The 19,892-nt window shown below is 46.0% G+C and overlaps 1 protein-coding gene and 1 long non-coding RNA gene across 4 annotated transcripts in view; one reads left to right on the top strand and one right to left on the bottom strand.

Annotated features, from left to right (window-relative positions):
* HUNK (hormonally up-regulated Neu-associated kinase) overlaps positions 1 to 8,201 on the bottom strand; it is a 56,934-nt gene extending 48,733 nt beyond the window's left edge. Inside the window, exon 1 of one of the 3 annotated variants that reach the window (XM_040576932.1) lies at positions 7,858 to 8,201. In XM_040576932.1, coding sequence (XP_040432866.1) covers positions 7,858 to 8,127 — 270 coding nt within the window. In that variant the 5' untranslated portion in view covers positions 8,128 to 8,201. Of the gene's footprint in view, positions 1 to 5,137; positions 5,305 to 7,857 lie in introns of those variants that run through there. The other 2 variants (XM_040576942.1, XM_040576953.1) reach the window with 2 other exon arrangements.
* A 5,993-nt stretch (positions 8,202 to 14,194) lies between these two features.
* On the top strand, positions 14,195 to 19,192 carry LOC121079527. Its single transcript, XR_005825070.1, has 3 exons — positions 14,195 to 15,948; positions 16,214 to 16,290; positions 17,187 to 19,192. It is a non-coding gene; the product is annotated as an uncharacterized LOC121079527 (long non-coding RNA).
* Positions 19,193 to 19,892: the final 700 nt, after the last annotated feature.

Raw genomic sequence — 19,892 nt, 5'->3', positions numbered from 1 at the left:
ATGGATGAGGATCTCGGATTACTTGTGCGGAAACAAAAGCGGAGAAGTGATACCAAGTAACATTCCTCCAGCACCACTCCTCATAGGAGAAACCTTGCGGCTAATGCTGCTTGCCTCTTGTGTGATCATGGACCTGTGGCATGTTTCATATTAAGCAGTCCCTGCTTCACATTTTAGTGATCAAATCCATAACTGGACTTACAGAAGACCAAGTGTCCCTAATTTAAAGCGCCTTAACACCAATACAGCTTTATGATTAAAAAAAAAAGGAGGGGAAAAAAAGGGGGGAAAAAAGAAAAAATATGTTTGTTACATCAACAAGAACCACTGCTTTCAAAGCCCAGTTATAGCGATTTAAAATACAGTAGATAAAACATTTACAACCATTGGGAACCAAGAAAAGGATGTTGCCAATAAAGTTTTTTTATACATATGTTCTCTCCCTTGGTTCTGTGGACATTAATTACAGAAAATAAATTTATCCTTTGAAAAAAAAAAAAGAAAGAAAGAAAATGTTTCCATGACAATCTTCCACAACAGGCAGAAAGCAAAGGAACTTCATTATATGTAACTTATCTTTTTTTAGTTCTCTTTGTTGCAGTGATTTTCCTGGTGGCACCTGATCTCGCACCAGGAACGAGAAGAGCTTGACTGGGTCCCATGTTGGAAGTGCCAGACTTGCAGCTCGGCAGCGCAATACTGCAGCAGAGCATGCACAGAAAAGAAAGCTTTGGTTGAAGCAGCACCAGCTTTTGTAGGTGGTCTCCCTTGGGGACCACGTTAAATGCTCAACCACTCTTTCCTGAAGTGGTCTTTCCCCTCAGGAGGAGGAGGTTTGACTCTGTCCCTTACAAGCACCAACACCAAACACAATTTTGGCAGTGCTTCACCTCAACAGCTTAGAAATGGGCACCTCTGTCCTAGCACGGGCCACAGGGTCGTGCTTGTGGTTGCAGCTTCTCTCCTTCTGCAGTAAAACTTACAGAAAAAAAACTCCCTGACTCTCTTCATCAGCGCCAGCTCCATCAGCCCACTGAAAACACTGGCACCGCTAAGTTCATGCCCTCGAGGAGATTGGCCAACAGACAGCACATCAGGAAAGTAGAGCAGAAAAGGTTTTACAGAGACACAGAATGAAGAGGTTTGAGGTTTTTGCTCCTCGGCTTAGCTGAAAATAGTAGTTAAGCCAATCTGAAAGAGAAGTAGTGCAAAGTGAGACCATGCTGCCAGCAGAAGGTATTCGGGATAGCCTGCATCTATACTGGTCCAGCTGTACCCCATGCTGCCAGGGGAGCACCAACACAGCAACCCACGTAACTCTTCTTCTGGCCAATGTCTACATAACCACCGGGTATGGATGGTTTTAGATCCCTCTCTAAGGTCTCAAAGACTAGCGTAATCAGCACATGAACTTTCAGCCTATTTGTCTATTGTTGTTTATACAACACAACAGCTTGGCTTTTAGGCTATTATTACAATTCAGTCACCAGAAGGGCCATCACGTCACCTCATGACTGCTTCACTTGTGAGGTAAACAAGTTAATAACATCCACTTTCCCCAGTGCAGGCTAACAAAAAACTCACAAGGTCAGAGGGGCGAAGATGCCTAATGTGTTATGTCCACTGAAAAGCATGAAGCTATGGTAGCATTCCCCAGCTCATTAGTGTGAAAAGAGATGTAGCAAACTGCAAGACGTGTTTTAATTACTAACACTCTTGTAGGTAACACATGCCTACAAAAACAGGCTCACAGCTTTACACATCATTAAATATGTTAAAAACACAAAACTTGTGAGAACAAATACAGGGATCCAGATGTGAGTGCCACAGAAGAACTACACCTGGTATCAATTCAACCTAAACACTCAGCTTCCCTCAATCCTGCCTATGCCACTAAAATTATAACAGTCTGTATGAAAAGCAGCACATTGCTGACATGCACTGTTAGTGACGTCCTTAAAACTGCTGAATGTAAACTTGAAAGCAGATTATCTCAAGCGGATAAGCAACTGCCACATGTGCATCAATTCAGCTCATTGCAGAACAAGTTGCAAGCTACAGCTGATAAATATTAAAACAAGCTTCCTGGAAGAAGCAGACTGCAATAAGGAACAGGCTCTCTTGCCTATTCAGGCCTATTCTTGCTTACTCCAAGCATGCAACACAGAAAAGGGTTAGAGTCAAGAGTGTGGCTTTATAACAAGTGCCTGTTGCAACTGGTTATTCTCCCGATGAACCAACTGTTAGCAGGTGCTCATACAAGAGACACCAGCGGTCTGGTGTTTACTCTGCCCCGCGCTCAAATTCTTAAATGAACACGCTTCGGAGAACTTTGTGCTGACAAAGCATCTGGTTGTCTGGTCCTGCTTCCAGCCAAGTCCTTACTCATGTCACTGCAACCCTGACAGCCCCCTTGAAATCCTTCTCTGAAGTATCGCATGTTAACGAAAGCATGTGTTTAGTGGCTTCAATACAAATTATGCATCTGCGTGCACGTACACAAACCTCTGTGAAAAGAATGGTGTCAAAGCTGTGAAAGCAAGCACTTAGAAGCACAGAAATGTCAAAATTAAGGCTGCAGAAACACCCTCATTTCACTTCCTTGGTGCATATAATTAAGAGCGGCATCATAACACATCATCCAGGTGTAACAGTTGGCAGCTGTTAATAAAAATCCCAGAAGAAAGCCACAATGCAAATTTATGGTAAGTACTTTCTTAAGCAAGCTTTTTTTGGGGGTATAGATAAAATTTTAAAATATGTAGAGGAACAGCTAAGAAGAGAACTACTAATTAAATACTTACAGTGAGAGCACAAATGCATTGAGGAAACTGATATACAACTATCACTGGAGGAAGGACAATCTGCAGCCTGACAGTATTTGGGAGTAAAAACAAATGGTTGAACTGAAAGACCAATGGTCACATTAGAAACTCAACTTTTATTTACAGTGAAGTAACTTTCTGGCCCACTTGCTTGGTAAAATGGCTTGGAAGCAACCCCCATGCACACACAGCCCCCCAAACTCAAAAAGCTTATGATCCTAGAACTGACCACGTATGAGTACAAATCACATTTCTCTGTTCCCAAGCCAGCATTACTACTTGGGCAGCCCTGGATCTTGGGATACAGGCACAGCTGATGATTGCAAATCCTGATGCAGAAGTCCTTCATGTGAAGCCCCCACCAGGTTTTGGTTTCCCAAACAGGTCACAGGGGTGGCACAGCTATCGAGGGCAGGAACAAGGCAAAATCTCAACTGCCAATGCACCCAAAGGCTTTTGGCCACCAAGTCAAGCCCCAATTCCCTCAAGTCCATGGCAGAACATAAGAGGAAAAGAGTGAATTTACTCAAGGCAAATTTAACTCCATAGCATGTGTTAACTTTGCATAAAATGCAAAACATAAAATGTGTATGGCATTGTAACATCTACTGATGTGTACTGGCATTACTTCCGTCCATGTTTCTCTGTGTCCATCTGGCTATATTATCTTGAAGGGTTGGTGAGTTTCCTAGGGGACACTGCTGGAAGATAGGAATTATGCAAAACACATCACTCCAGCCTTTGCTTCTGGTAGCGAGCCCATAAGCAACTCAACAAATGTCCTCGGTGCCAGCAAGGGATTAGAAACGGGATGTTGAGACTAGGGTACAGATTGTCTGACAGCCTTCCCCGCCACAGCAAGGATTTCAGGAGCCAACAGCCTTAGCTAGTGTAGGGCAGCAACACAACCTGCCCAGCCACCTCTGCATCCCATTTTGCCTCCCTGAGGCAGCTTGAGCCCCATGGCTCAGCACCCACCGCAGAGGTGCAGAGCCGTGCAGCTCCCCCCAGCTCTTGCACCCATTGATCTGCTTCAGAAGGTGACAACAGACCATGATGTTCCAGCAGAAACGCACCCGTGATGCTGCCAGCATGTAATTCTGCAAAACGCAGGCAGAGCAATGTGCCACCAGCAGGGGACCGAGCCTGCGGGACCGCTGCCCAGGTGCCCTTTGAGAACACCTCCCCTGTTCCGTTCCTAGGGTGCAACTGCCCACGCAGCCTGCCCCGGCACTTCCAGGAATCTCAAATGCAGCTTTTTGTTTTGTTTTGTTTTTGTTTTTTTTTTTTAGCAACTTTAACACAGAAAAGCATTCTGAAAGCAAACTCTTTTGTGATAAGGCCACTTTCGATATTAATTGCTTTGCCTTCATAGAAGCTGGTAAACTGTATTTTTAGCAGCCACTTCCCACTAAGTAGCATTGTTACAGAAAACCAGAAAACCACTCGATTCACTGTAACTAAAAATGTCCCCTTTTTGAGCTTAACAATAGCGCTAAAGAAACCGATAAACACGTTTTTCAGTGGATGAGAAGTCAAATGATTCAATTTGCTTCAATGTCTTTTTTTTGTCGAGCTAAAGATTGTACCTAAAAGTAGACAAAAGCAATCTCGGGTCAAGTTTGTTTATAAAGACTCATGCTCACGCCGTTCTCTCCCCTCAACATACTGCCATCCTGTGATGCTGTATGGAGTTATTGAGACATTTCATTGGGGTCCACAGCAGGTAACACAATCCGTCTGGTCTACCAGTAGAGCATATTACCCCCCTGCATTGACAGGAACCCAATTTCAGCTGTCTGAAACTACACAAAAATATTATCTTGCGATATTGCCTGCTTTCTGCTGCCCAAAGATAGACCATGCTGAGCCTCAAGCTTGAAACAATCCGGGAGTATCTTGTGCACAGGCTGCAAAAGTTAGCTGAATAACAATACAGCTAGCTCAGCGGGGTTTCGTAGCCACAATTTAAATCTAAATTGGCCTGCTCTTCATAGAGAAACTACGTTTCCTGAGGACTGGCAATAAAGACTGCCTGAGCTGATCTGACAAATCAGCCTTTTACTCCAAAATGTTAGATTATAGGCTGTGATATTTTTGTTCAAAAGCAATGGAAAGAATAATCTGTTCAGCATTCTCCCATGCTCAGCTAAAATACACTTAATTGCATCAGGCATTACCAAACATTTTTCAAGCCCAGAAAATAATAACATGCCTTACAGTATGGTAACATAAACCACAAGAAGCACTGCAACGGATTGGATTTAAAGCCCAGCGCTGCAGACACTCGCAGCTAAGGTTTAAGATCTCACCTTAGCTCACCCTCCCATGCTCAGGCGCTCGTAAGAGCTGTTGGTTGCAGTCCCACACGCTGTACTCCAAATGCATAATCCAGCCAGCTGCCCTTGGAGCAGCTGGTAAAGCAACTAGCACTTGGCCCACAGCACACTCATGCTCTCTTGAAGACCTCTTTAGCTCCTAGCGATTTCAGGGTGAGGTAATGGCAGATTTTTGGCATTTGCTCCGCATTGCCTTGATTCTGTACAATGCATTGTGTCAGTGCAATGGATCCGAGCCTAGCTGGGGACTCATTAATCCACAGATTTCATTTCTAAATACACAATTTTCTGAAACAATAATGCGCATTAACTCCTCCAGAGTTGCTAAAGTCTGCTGCAAATCAAAACCTGGTTGGGCACCCCTGGCTGAAGTCAGATAATCTGGTGACCGTAACAGCTTGGGCTGTGCCAAGCCAGCTACCAGGCATTAGCAGTAAGACCCCTACTTCACACTGTCGCTGCAATTTTATTGAAATTCAGACAGCGCCCTTGCTTTACAAAACAAAAATCAGATGTCAATTATTATTTTTTTTTCCTCTGAAAATACATGCAGGCACTAATCCTGGAATAATAGACTCATAAAACATCAGCCTAGAAAAATGCAGTGACTGGGACGATCCAGCGGGCTGTCCGCAGGAGAAGGCTTTGTTTCCACAGCTCACTTTGCTGAACGCCACTTGCAGGCGCACTGACTACACACTCCTGCAGGTTAACTTTTCCTCTGCAAGTGAACGGACTGGAAGATAGTTTCTGGTTCACCCCAATGACCAGGGGTCAGGCCGTAACAGGGTGATGTTCTCCCCCAGCCTTGTTCCAGGGGGATGTCCTGAGCTGGGGGACGGAGGTGGGTATGGAGAGGTGGCAAAGGGTGACTGTCACATAGTCATGCGCTCCCGGGCAGCCCTGATAATGCCAGCCTGACCATGGTTTCCACCACCGATGAGGTCTGTGCTTGGCCTCTGGTGGCCTCTTCCCACAGGGCCTCCTTCCACGACCCGGTGCCGCTGATCCCAGCTCTCCCACTGCCTCATGCCTTCCCTCCCCATTCGATGCACACGCTTGCTTGCCAGCCCCAGCCTCCTCTCAAATGCACTCCCAAAGAAAGGAGCCCGGGTAAGCAGATGTTTTTCTTCTCTTCCTCATGTTACAGCCAGAGCTCTGTCGCCTGTGGTGGGCTCCGTGTAGGCAGAGCTGCCGGCAGCTGCGAGGCAGATCCAGTTTGGGCACGTTTCAGCCTCCTTTGGCTGGAGGCCACGCAAAAGCGTGGTGGAAGAACATGCCCAGAAGAGCTGAGTGTCCATCAGCTCTCTCTGCCAGGCAAGATATTGGACCTGATGATCTCTTGAGGTCCCTTCCAACCCCTACCATTCTGTGAGATCCTCACGTGGGGTCACGCGTGGGATGGAAAGCATTCCCCCCTCCGGTTAGAGGGAGGCACCTCGCTGAGATAGGGCCTCACCTGAAGGAAGTCATTAGCTGCCCTTATCTCCCATCCGTTAACTCAAATCGCTCATCCATAAATACCTGAAATTAAAGAGGTGATTTTTCTGGGCGGACCGGACGGACCCTGAATGTGTGAATTTGAAGCTATGCGACCAACCTTTTACCCACTGAAGCCGACAGCGAGCGCCTCCTTTGACCCCGCAGTACAAGATCAGGTCAGGCAGAGCTCAGAGATCATCGCACCCGGCCACAAATAAGGACACGGGGGCTCAGCAGGAGGGAAGGGTGATCCTCCTAGAGTTTCTGCTCGGCACTTTGTCATAACATGTGTTATTCAAGAAACTGGGGGAAAAAAAAAAGGAAGGCAGCAGGCCTGGGAGCTGAGACGGAGGGGCGTGTGGTGGGCCTTTTTATTTTTTCCTCTTAACAGACTGAGATAAATGTAGCAATCCAAAAAAGTGGAGGTGGGAAGGACGTGTGTGTGCATGTGCCTTTTATCAACGGGAGGATCATTGGATGTATCTGTTACCAAGGAGAAGCACACGCTTGGTAACAGAAGAGCACAAAATTATTTTCCTCTTGCGTTCCTGTATGATAATAATCACTAACATTACCATTTTTTGTCCCGATGAAATTCAGAGCCCTAACTCTAAATTTCACTCCACGACAAACTTACTGGAAGGGGAAAGAAAAAGGACCCAGGAGTGCAGGAACGCATACTACGAAGATGCAACCGTACCGACAGCATATTTAGGGTGCTGCTAGTGCAGGAGGGAATTTCTGGAGGTGCTTAGTCTTGGTGGTCCAGGGAGCTTGCAGCAGTGGTAAGGTGTCCTGCTTTAGGTAGAGCTTTGTTACATGGTCTGATCCAACAGGGCGGCTCTAACGGGAGCAGGATAACTCCTCTGCGGGTCCCAAGCCTGGTGAATCCAACTAAAGCACCCTCTGCTCTTTATTGCGCGGTGACACATCCTGATCGATGGGCAGGAGGCTCCACGAAAGGGCTGGGGAGAAGAGACGAGGAGCAGAGCCCCTCGGCGGACTTTTCTTACTAACACCCAAGGGGGGAAAAAAAGGCGGGGGGGGGGGGGGGAAGGTTTTACCGTGCCGACACTCAAAGCGGGCAACCCGGAGGGGGAAAAAGGGTCGGTGCGCCTTCAGCGGAGCATCCCCGGGAGGCAGCAGAGCGCCCCGCCGCCCTCCCCGCGCCGCTCCCCGCCGTGCCCAGCCCTCCCCGGCCGGCCGGGTACCTTCTCTCCGGTGAGCACATGCAGCCCCTCTCGGACCTTGGCGAAGGAGCCCTCGCCCAGCTTCCTGCCGATCAGGTAGCCTCCGACGCGCTTGGTGTGCTGGAAGTCGCGGAGCCGCTCCCGGGGCGCCGCGGCGCTGAGCCAGGCGGCCAGCAGCCTGCCCTCCGCCGCCACCGGACCCGGCACGGCGCCGCCGCCGCCGCCGCCGCCGCCGCCGCCGCCGCCGCCCGCCACATCGCCCAGGAGCCCGTCCCCCGCCGCCGCCGGCATCCCCCGGCCGTGCAGCCGCCCGGCAGCAAAGTTGCTCGGCGGAGGGCGCCGAGGGGAGGAGCGGGGCGAGGGGGGGGCCCCTTGCTGCCGCCCCTCTGCCTGGGGACGGCGCCTCCCTCTGCCTCCGCCTCCTCCTCCTCCTTCTCTTCCTCCTCCTGCCGCCGCCGCTTCGGACTGGCGGTAATTTCGTCCCCGAGAAGAGGGAGCGCTCGCACGGCCCGCGGGAGGGTCGCACAGCCCTGCCCCGGGGGCTGGGGGCTCGCTGCCCGCCTTCCCCGTCCGGACAGGGAAAGGGGAGGCCGGGGAGCGGGGTCCGCTTCCACTGCCACCTTTGGGATGCTCGCACCCTCCACCCTCACACCCCCAAAGACTTTGACCTGCCCGCAGCGGGGTGTCGGACGGCAAGCAGGGAGCCCTGCCTGCAGCATCCCCCCGAGGATGCTGTTGTACCTGGCCGCAGCGAAAACCCCGCCGGCGGCTCGCAGGGCTGCTTTCCCGCTAGGGGGCTTGCTCTCCCGTGCCACCTCTTTTTTTTTCTTTTATTTTTCTTTCTTTTTAGGCTCTCCTTTCACTCGTTAAAAAATGTCAAAGCGGTTTTACGCCGTGCTGCCGTCTGCTAGCCTTCGCTCTGCCTCCGCTCCACGCTGAACGCTGCTTGAGCCGAAGCCCTCTGCTCCCTTCCTCCTCCGGAGCCCAACCGCAGCGCTAATAGGATTTCGGCTGGCACAGGTGTTGATTAGCCGTGTGCTCCTCTCACACCGGCTTTCGTTGACAAGGCTACGCTGGTAAAACTTCCTAATTCAAGCCAGAGCTGAGAAACATCATAGTTTTACCCTCCCGACTGTAGCGAATGACAACTGGGAGCCTCTCCCGTGTAAGTCCAGGCTTCCAAGCCACCGGTATTCAGGACAAAAACACAGCCAGGGCTGCCTTTAGGCAAGGCAAAGTGTAGGGAAAGAGAACCAGGGAGGCAGACTCACTCTACACCCTTCTGGAGCACAGCTGGCTACCTTCCCCTACCCCACTTTAGCTCCCTTAAACTTCTATCAAAGCCTCCAGAATCGATTCCCTGTGGCTACACGCACCATGGTTCCACTTCTGGGCTGCCGGCTGCCGTGCCAGCTCGATGCTCCCAGCAGCTGGGGTCCCCTTGGATGCCACGACGTCCCTAGTTTTACCCTCAGCCGAATTTCGCGCCGTTATTGGACTGTCCCAACTCCGCTGAATCAGCTGGGGCTGGTAAATCTGTCTCCCGCCAATTGTGAGCGGTCCAGGAAATAGCTTTGTTGACGCTGCCTAAATCAAAGCTGGAAGCGGGGAGGTGCCCGGGGCGCCCCGCTCTTCACAGGGAAGGTGACCCCATCCTTCCGCAGGTCAGGACGTGGTGTGCGTGAGCTTTTTAACAACACGGATGTATGGGGGGGAAAAGTTGTACTGCAGAATGGAAGGGGAAAAATCCTTCCTCGCATACCATCCTCGGTATGCACGGAAGGAGGGCACAGTACTGCCACTGAGTCCTCGTGGGTTAGGGAAGGCGGGCAGGGACACCACGTGCCCCAAGGCATCGCCTTCAGCGCCTGCATCCCTGCTGGTGCCACCCTGCCACCGTGGGGCTCTGGCACCTGCCGAGTGGGCCCTGAGCTTGCCCAAAGGATTATGCTGAAAGACAGACAGACAGACAGGCAGGCAGAGGTACATGCCCTTGTTTAGGCTCACAGCTCTCACTCAGCTAACAGAAAGGCGGTTTTGGGCCACCGTGAAGGTTAAACAGTTGTGAACAGTAGGCTGATTTTTTTTCAGTCAAACACCTGAAAATCAGCCTCTTTTAAAAATTAAACAGGCAAGTAGTGGCCAGTGCAGAAAACGTTAGTGGAGCTCCAAAAGAACCCCGTGAATTTTATTTTTTTTTTTTTAATTTGCTCAACTTGAGGACGTAGTGAGTTGACAGTGCCCTTTTAAACAGGCGAGACTGCTCCCTTCTCACGATTTCTATCCTGTCCAGCTGTGCCCATCAGGGTGCAGTCTGGATGGAAGGGGGATCAAAGGCTGCATTCATTTCTGTCCATGCTTTAATTTAAATTTAACTCCAGTGTGCTTTATTTTGAGCCGCAGTCCTCCTAGGTAATGACATTTTCTGATTAACTGTTGAAATTACTAATGAATTAAAGGCAGTAGTCTGTCTTCAGGTTGCAAAAGCTGTAATAACAAGCTACTAAAAATAATTTAAAGCTTGATTTAAATCTGTGAAAGCAAAGAAATTCAGAGTTACCCTGACAGTATTGTCCTTGGCCGTCTGCACCATTCTAAAATACCGTAGTAAAATGCATTGTCGGTGGGCAGACGGGGAGTTTTGCAGTCCTGAGGAAGGCTGAGGCCCCCGAGCCCCATCCCCAGTGCCAAGGGCTGTGTCCTTTGTGGGGTCAAGCTCTATGGCTGTGTTCCCAGGCTCTGCTGCCACGCCAGGGGAGGATGCGGCTGGGGACAGAGCTGGAAAGTGCTGGTCCAGCAGCAGAACGTGGTCCTGCAAAAGAAATGTTCATGACCCTGAGAGCCCATCAGCAGAGCGGCTCGTCTCACCTTGCTGGTGCCTCCTCTGGTGCAGCTGCCGGTGGCAGCTTGCCAAATGCTCCTCGCTGGAGCACAGGACCGTCGCCAGGGATGCTTGAATTCTCCTTACGCCTCACCTGCGTGTGCAATCCATATTAATTGCTTTCTGGAGCGGTCTGAGAACCTTGAGCAAAGGAAGGAAGAAACTGCGTCTCTTTTCAACAGCACAATGGTAAACTAAGAAGCGGGTAAACTTGTAAACGTGCTGCACAGGAGCAATGTGTAAATTCTCTTCAGATCAAATTAAAAATGGAAAGCTCCATCTACCATCACCAGGCCTTTGGAAGGCAATGGTTAACTGCTGACTTCAGCCGGATTGCAGGAGGAACACTGGCTTAGTACCGATACCTCAGGTTAAAAAAAGTTCTGCTGCTATTGCTTATTCTCTCTTCAGCATTTCTTTCTGCTTTAAAATAGCAGCTTGGTTTTTGGGGTGCTTTTTTGGACAGGTGTCCACGTTTCTCATATTTGGGTTTCAGATATTACAGGGATATTTATTCAGAAGATTGTTTTTATTATAGTTTTTGAAGAGGGAATGTATTTCCATTTCTTCTTGACGGATTTATGGGGCATGTTTTTTGCAGTGCTCAAATCTCGGTCCAAGTTCAGGCTGCTGAGGACCTTCTACGTTTACTGGCACAGTAAAAGTCTGCAGTAGCAGATGATGCACCCAGTACAGCAAGGGTGCCCGTGCCCCTGCACGTGGCAGTGCGGACAGCAGTGAAGGACACAGCTCTTCCAGCACAGCAGTGATGGCCAGGATCGACTAATAACGTTATGACTTCTCTTCCTATGGGTGAATGCTGCAGACACTGTCTGGCTGATGTTCACAGTCATATCCCTAAATCCTTGTGGTCTTGTAATCGTAGAGAAAGATTACTTCACCTTTCAGCAGCAGCAGGAAGGGGACTTTCACAGTTAAGCTTTTGTAAGCTTAAAGCTTGTGTTTGAAAAATATCGAACAAACGTTTGTCCTCAAAAACATTCGGGACGAATATAGGTGCAAAAGTGCTTAAGTCAGTAAGCATTGAAACTATTTGCTGACTTTTACAGAAACGTGTTGGCAATGGGTTTATCTGCTGCTGTCTCTCTGAGCTCTGATCTAGCTTTCCCTGTGCTCCCACTGAAATCTTCGGCTTGCTCTCTGCCCTGCAGCCTCTTTAATGTAGCTCTGTGCAGCTGATATAAGAGTCAAGAGTGTGTGATGACTGGGAGGTATCATAAAAGAAATTGAATTTAATATCAAAGTAGGCAGCAGGGGGTAGCTGTGTTGATGTTGTTATTCTTTTTCACATTCCACTAATTAAGAAGTTCCATTTTTGAACTTAAATTGCTGTGAAGCCCTTCTTGCAGCGCATGGTGTCAAAAGCTAGCACCTCAAATTTAAGCTCCATTTATGTGTGAGGGAACGCAAGAGCATTGCATAATTATGCCTATTGGAAGTCCTTATATTTTAAAAAGCCTTTGGATATCAGTGATGGAGGACATGTAAAGGAAAAGGAAATCAGACTTCTGTAAATCTCTGGAATTAGTGTGTCTTTTCATACTGCATTTCTCCTGAAGTTCCCTGGGGTAATTTTTTCAATAACAGTAGAGAAAAAATATGTTACTCAAATACTGGACTGTCAGTACAACAACCTAGACCACCACACGTATGTGAAATTTAAAAATAAGTACAGCCAAATTCAGCTTAAGGGTCCTGCAATGCAATGGCCTTGCAGCCAAGGAGGGCTTGCAGAAAAAGGCACAAGGTATTACAAATGCTGTCAAAACCTCCACAATGGACAGCCAGGTCAATCCCTGGTGTCATGTTGGTACACTGTTAATGTGCTCCGAGAGAAATTTAAATGAGCTTGTAGTTGAAATAAAGCTTTAGATTTGAGTAGGGACTGACACTAGTCCAAATGATCCTATAAATGGTAAATGCAATGCTAGACAACATTCAAGTAAGTAACCTGCCATGAAGAAAATTCAGAATCAAGATGCCCGCAAGCCATGAGGTTGCATCTCCCTCTTCTCCTTTTCCTTGGCAATAAATCAGAAAATGTGCCAGTACTGCAGAGCGTGATTTAGGACTGGCGATTTTCCCATTGTTGCTGCAGGCTGAGCACCATCAGCCCGTGGCTGCTGTGTGCTCGCACCTACAGTAATCACTGATTTTGGGGTTGAAGCAAGTCAGCTATTTAAATGCTTTCTTGCAAGACAAGTTCCAAGCACCTTGTTTACATCAGTGCTAAAATGTGAACAAACCAGTGACTCACTCCTGAACTAAGATTTCCATGTTTTGTTTAAGCCTGAAAGAATTTCTTATGACTGAATGGATTGTTGGAAAGCACAGTTTTGCAGTGGTGAAAGTACACGTTACGCTATCACAAAACTATTATGGATATGTACTCTGTACATATGGGCTCTGGGAGGGCTTGAGGGCTCAGGGACAGGCTCTGAGGTGCTCAGGTCCAACCGGTGTCTGCCTCCGCCCGTCCTGCTTTAGTCCTGCTGCAGGCTTTGCCCCTGACTTCTCCACGGACAGGGGCAGCAAGCTGCCTATTCCTGTATGTAGCCAGGTGTGTGCAGGGGGCAACTTTGCTGTGCTCCTTCCTTCAAGGGAGGTACGGAGTGCCGTGTTAAAGCCAGGATTTCATGCAGAGCAACTCCGCACTTCTCAGCTGTGGCCCAGCTTCCTCTGTTCCTAATAGATGCAGGTTCCTTAAGGCTAAGGATCTACTAGTTATGCAGCCTGTGAACTACACAAGACTTCATCTCTGACATACAAAAGGAGTGACACACCTCCCTGATGGCATAGTGTGTCAAGGAAAAAAAAAAAAAAAGTTCATCCAGTCACCCTTCTAACTGCTGGTCATACAAATCCCATCATAAAACTGATATAAATACAAATCTTGTGGGTATAGTTAGTGTTAATTAGAATTTGGGAAACCTTACATATTTAATCAGATTAAAAACCTTGACATGAATGCAGTCTTGTATTCAGCTACGAAAATTCATCTTGGTGCTCTGAAACTGAAAATACTAATTTTCCAAGTGCCTTCCATTATATACAGATAGACTTCCTGCATGATTACTGCAAATCTCACCTGCATGTCATGGTTAACTTGCTCCAGTCATGTTGCTCTGTATGCCACTTTTCTAACTTGAAACCACACCAAAAATTCAGAGCTGGGAGTTCCAGATATGAAGTGTGCATTTTTTTAAGAGATGAATACTTTGACATACCTCCAAGACTTGGCACAGTCCTGAAACATTTCCAAAGTGATATTAGCTTAGTAATAAATAAAGAAAAAATAAACAAATTGTGAATCCTGTTTGAGTGATTTTACCTAAATGGGACTTGGTATCTGAAATTTCTAACAATTCCCAATTAGCATAATAATCTATGTGTGTCTATCTTTAACTTGCAAAATTAGTTTATTTATGAGATTTGTGTTTTGGTAGGACAGCTCATGCAGGAAAGAAGGAGAAGACCTGCCTTTTGGTCCTTGCTCTAGAGTTCTGCAAGCAGTGGAAGGCTGCAGCAGGTGTAGAGGACAAGCTGTGGAAGCAGAAACAGCGTAAGGATGGACCTGATGATGCTGCACAGGAAGCAAAAGGCCACACTGAGCAGAGGTGAATGGAGGTGAACTTGGAGGAACACGTCTGATTTCAAGTGGAAACACGGTTATACAGCATCAGGGGCTCTACAAGAGCTTTTACGTTGGAACTACGGTACTTGTGGCCTAAAGTACTTTCTAACACGTTTTGACACCTTCTGATTCCCCCTGGTTTTATATCTATGACAAAAGCCTGAAGGAGTTAATCAGTACCTGTTCACCACCCTCTATTTAGTCTACAGGTATTTCAGTCAACAGGTAACCCAGCTGGATGCCAGGCTTGCAGTGCTTAAAAGAAGGACCAACCAGAGTGAACACAAAAAAAGAGAAGAAATACATTTCTTTCTTTGTTACCTTGAAATTCTTCAAGTTTTAATAAGGGCTTTGTGTCACACAAGCTTCTTCTATTCGATGATTCAGTGTTGGTTCAATCCTGAGCATATAATGTGTGCCAGTCTGTCGTTACGGAAGTGTCTGTGAGGTGATTCCTTTGCAGGACCAAGGAAGAAGAGCCGAGGAGAGATCACGCTCTTGGTCACGCATGGAGAACCCTAGTGGCACAGGCAGCAAAAGGGGGTCCTTTCAGTGAATCTGTTTACTGTAAAATGCCCGTAAGGTTAAATTATTTTGTTTAATTTCCCTGCAGTTGTTAACTTCCAGATAGTCTGCACGCACGCAGATTGTTTAAAAAACAGACACGTAGCGCGCTGGCCACTGTTCTTCTCGCACAGACTCCCACGGGACACGTTAACCATAAGCCTCGCTGCCAGACCCTCCGGCACAGATCTGAGCAAACAGATGGGCCTTACATCGTGCCCTGAAAGTCAGCGGACTTTGGCTCTGCTAGGCCGCTGGGAGAAGTAAATTCCTGAGCTGAGCACGTTTCACAAGGAAAGCAGCGCTTACACTCTCCAGATGTGCAGATTCAGGGTGTGCCGGCGAGAGTGCTCTGGCTGCTCTCAGCTGTCAAGATAGCGCTCGGAAGAGGAGAGGAGGAAATTCCTCGGGCAGCCCCAGTCCCAGCCACACAGCTTCACTGGTCCAAAGGGGTCGTTGCAAATCCACAGCCCCAGAATCAGTGCAGGAAGCAATGATTGGAAACAAACATAGCACGCAGACAGTGTTTATTTAATGCAGGATGGTGCTCTTGATAGCGTAGTTCATGCATGATATTCTGGTGCAATTCTTTTCTAAATGATCCAAAGTTTTCCTGCACTACATATATATTCTTTGTTAGCCTTGTTCTTTTGCTCTTCCTTAGGAAAGCCTGGGGACTCTGTGCAAAGCCCTCCTTCCAAGGCTCGCTTGCATCCCACTTGCATTTCAGCCCACAGCTGAATCTCCACTGTGCCTTCTGCACACTCAAAAGGGATGTTTGCTCTGTTTGTTTTCAGCTTGTTGCTTCTCCCTTACATGGTTTGCGGTCCAGAAGTGCTAGCAACAACCTACTTCATTGTTTCTGCACAAAGATCCTGAATCTACAGACTCTAAGCAGCCTCCCAGCACTGTCAGCTCACCTCCTCGGCCATCTCACTTGCAGAGCCTGCACTAAGCTGGGCATCTAAAAACCATTACTCAGGCCTCCAAAAGTCATGAAACTGTCCTGAAAGTAAGTGCTAGCTCTTTACATTCTCCCCTCTTGGTTTCTGGCTTTTTATGTCAGTGTTGTGCAGGACATTTAGTCTAGCTCTGAACATATGTGCTCCTTCAACCATTTGTTTACATGGGTAGTCCATATTCATATGAACACTCCTGTTTAACAAAATCATACTAGTCCTTATCAGGAAGTTTTACAAATTAGGTCCTAAATATGTGTGGGATGATCAAATCCATTTTGACTATAAAAAGTTATTCACTTTTTTTTTTCTCTGCAGAGAATTTCCAGTAAGCATGTCCTTGCAAGTAATTCAATGGAAAAATTGAAGCCAATAAAGCCCTCACATTTTTACAGGTAGACTTTCTAGAGATATTGAGAAGGGAAAAAAAATAGCTATGGGTTTGTGCATTTACGTGATTGCAGCACCACTCAAAGATGTGTTTGAATATGCCAGGATATCAGGTTGACTATTACAAAACTCAGTAGATTATTCATTTCTGCACCTGTTTCTATAGCAAACACTTTCTCTCTTGAATCAGCACTCAGTTATCCACCTGGCTGATGAACACTATGTATCATGAAAGATTTGGCACGGAAGAGGAATTGCACGTGAAAGATTTGGCTTTGGTATCATTCAGACCCTGCCACTCCCTGTTTGCTCTTAACTTGAATGACCAAAAGAGAGAATGTGACTCAGGCCCTGGGTGGATATTTCTGCCTATCAAAAATAACATCTTAGTCTATATAAAGTATGGCCCATAAATGCATACACAAATGAAAAAGAAGGAGGAGGAAAGAAAGAAGTTGTTAAATTATCAGAATATCCTGCACTCATGTAACCCCATCTGGAAAACCACATCTGGTTCTGTTCTCCACAACTCAAGAAGTGGGCAGACCGAAGAAAATTCTGAAAAGAATGATTAAAGACCTAAATAATACGCTTCACAGTGGAAGAACTCAGTCCTTCTAGCCTAGCAGAAGGAGATGATGACTGTTTGTAGTCTCTATTGCTCAGAAGTATGAGTGTACACTCACAAAGCTATAATGAGATCCAGCGGTTAAGAGCTGAATCTAGACAAATTCAAGCTATAAAACAAGGCACACATTTTTAACAGTAAGGGTAATTAACCATCGCAGCAACCCAGTGAGGTGCTATGGCAAATTCTCCTTCTTTGGAATTTTTTAAATCAAAATCAGATGCTTTTTTTCTTTCTTTAAAAAAAAAAAAAAAAAAGACTTTCTATTTCAAGCAGGAAGAAGCCTGATGCTGTGTGTCAAACACGAAGGAGGGCTAGAGCATCACAGTAGCCCATCTGGCGTTACGAACCACAATTTGGAATTATTCTTTTGTAATGAACAAGATTCTCTGGGAAGAAGCAGGAGGAAGATTTGCCATTGGAATTAGAAGTTATGTTGTTGGAAGACTGACAGTGAAAAGGTGAAGCAAAGCACTATTTATAGGCAGAGACACTATCTTTCATTCAATCCACTGATACAGTTTGATCAGCTTTCACTAGCTTGCCTGGAGTTTCTTCCAGCTATATGCATTCACCTAATAAAATATTTTATCTCCTGACAAACCCAGCTTCACTTACCATGGAAAATGATTGAAGGTCTAGTCACAAGATTATCAGTATGAAATTCAAAGGGAGAGAGAAGCAGATTTACAATGAAGATGAGAAGCAGCTGTAAGACATGGAAAGGACAAAATGGACAAATCTGTGTTTATGCAAAGAATCCAGGGGCATATTTATATACCTACTGATTAGGTACACAGTCAAAAGCCAGAAATTCTTGGTTTCTTCATTGAAAAGGTGCTGAGCTCCTGAGCATGCATGGAATTTGGCACAAAAGTTTAGAAAAGGGATAATGGCTAAATTGCTTCATCTTCCTTTCAGTCAGGGATATCCACCTCATTTATGGAAAATGAGCTCTAACCTTTGAAGACCTCGTGCCTCTCTTCTTTCCCTCACGTGCATTTTAGACAGGGAGCTTGGCAAATCATCTGGAACATCTGCTCCCCCTCTCGGTCAAGGAATTGAAATCCCACATATCCTTAGACGCAGTGGTTTCAAACCATCTGGGCATGGCAAAGCGTTAGCTGCATGCACAGCAACGGGATAAATAATTTACAGAAAGACAACTACGTATGGCTACGTATAATATAAAGCACATCCTACTTTTTCGAGGCAGCCCTTTCCCACACCTGCATTATATCGTGCGAAACTCCCAACCCTTCAGAACCAAGAGTATCACAGCTTAAAATTACTGCTGTAGTAAGAGCCATCAGTAACAAGCTTGATTTTGCAGGAATGTTCGATTGCAGGACCAGGGTACCTTGAGCTGCCTTCTGGCCCCTAAAGAGACCTGAGATGGAGCAGGAAAACTGAGTGTTGAGCACCCAGAGTGCTCTAAGCTTGTTTCTGATGCCAATAATCCTGCAAGTCCCTCATAGAAGTAGTTTTACTGTGTCAGACAGTCAAGTGAGCATGAAAACCCAATCGACTGACAGACAGTGAAGATTATGTACCGGGAGGATTATAATGAAATACCTAGTTATTAAGTGCACTGCAGCATTCTGAATCACTTACAGTTATGGTATAAAATACATGCTCCTTATGTGGAGAGCCTGACTGCTAAAATACAGTAATATAGGATAAAAAAATAAGACAGCTGAAAAGAAATAGGTCTTCTTCTTGAAACAGAGTAAGCAGTTTTATGTGGATCAAAGATGTGCACAAATATGTTAAAAGCATAATATTTAAAATGAGTCCATTGTTACAAAAGTTTATTTCTAGAAGCTACCCTACTGATAGAACAGGATGATATATATATATATATATATATACACACATATATATATTTATATGTACATATATATAAGGATCAGTACTTGAGGGAGTTAAAGGTTTGGGCTCTCAATAGCCAATCAGTTAAGCAACAAGGAGGGATATAAACAAGTTATCCTCTGACTAGAGCAAAGCCTGATTTCACAAAAAATACTCAAAATAAACAAAAATGCATACAAAAAGCATAATGACATGAGCTTCAGATTCTTGGTATTCTAAATAAAATGCTAGCAAATGTCATGCTCATTCAAAGCTTAACGCATGCTTCTTCACCATACATGCAAAATGTATCTCATTTCCAGTTGGTTGGTTTCCAAATAGCGTTAATAGCAAAAATACAGAATGGTTTTAAGAATCTTTCCAAATGTCAGAAATAATTACTTCTGAAGTATGCCTCAATCACTACATTCAAGTAAAATATCTAAATAAAAATCTTATTTAGAGCCACATGTATTCAACATTAACATGTTTCCAGATCTGTAAGCTCGTGGCAAGATATTTTTCCTGGAATCCACTACAAAGTTATATTTTTACAACATACCTCATATTTGTAGATAAAGATTAATCACAGGAAAACAGAATAAAGTAACTAATATATCAGAAAATGTTTGCAACGTACATGTCTCACCACACAAAAAGCCCCAGCCATATAATCATTAGGAGAATGATGCACATTTATACATGCGTGCAGGACAAGGATCACACTGACGGAGGCAGTGTGGTTATAATTATGTTATCAGGAGAGTCTTTGCAAATATACTAAAATTAAAAGACAGAAGTTATCAATCTATTCTGGTTTAACTTTAGGATAACATTTTACATATTACACTTCTATTTATATACCCACTTACATGGTAGGTCAACAGAAAGTATTACAGTGATCTTGTGTAAATAACTCACTTCAGATAACGTACTGTGAATCTCCTTATAGAAACTCCTTAGTTGCACTATAGAGTACAAAGGACACATCTATAAGTACAAGGATGTCAGGAGTGGCCACCTGAAAACAAAGGAGCTACAAGCCAGAGCTCGCTCGAACATACAGGCTAAATGCTTTGAAGGCCTGCGGCAATGCCGGGAATGGCGCGCCGTGGGCCTACAGGGCAG

The sequence above is a fragment of the Cygnus olor genome, chromosome 1 (assembly GCF_009769625.2).
Source record: "Cygnus olor isolate bCygOlo1 chromosome 1, bCygOlo1.pri.v2, whole genome shotgun sequence".
NCBI lineage: Eukaryota > Metazoa > Chordata > Aves > Anseriformes > Anatidae > Cygnus > Cygnus olor.
This window is presented reverse-complemented; position numbering and strand designations above follow the sequence as displayed.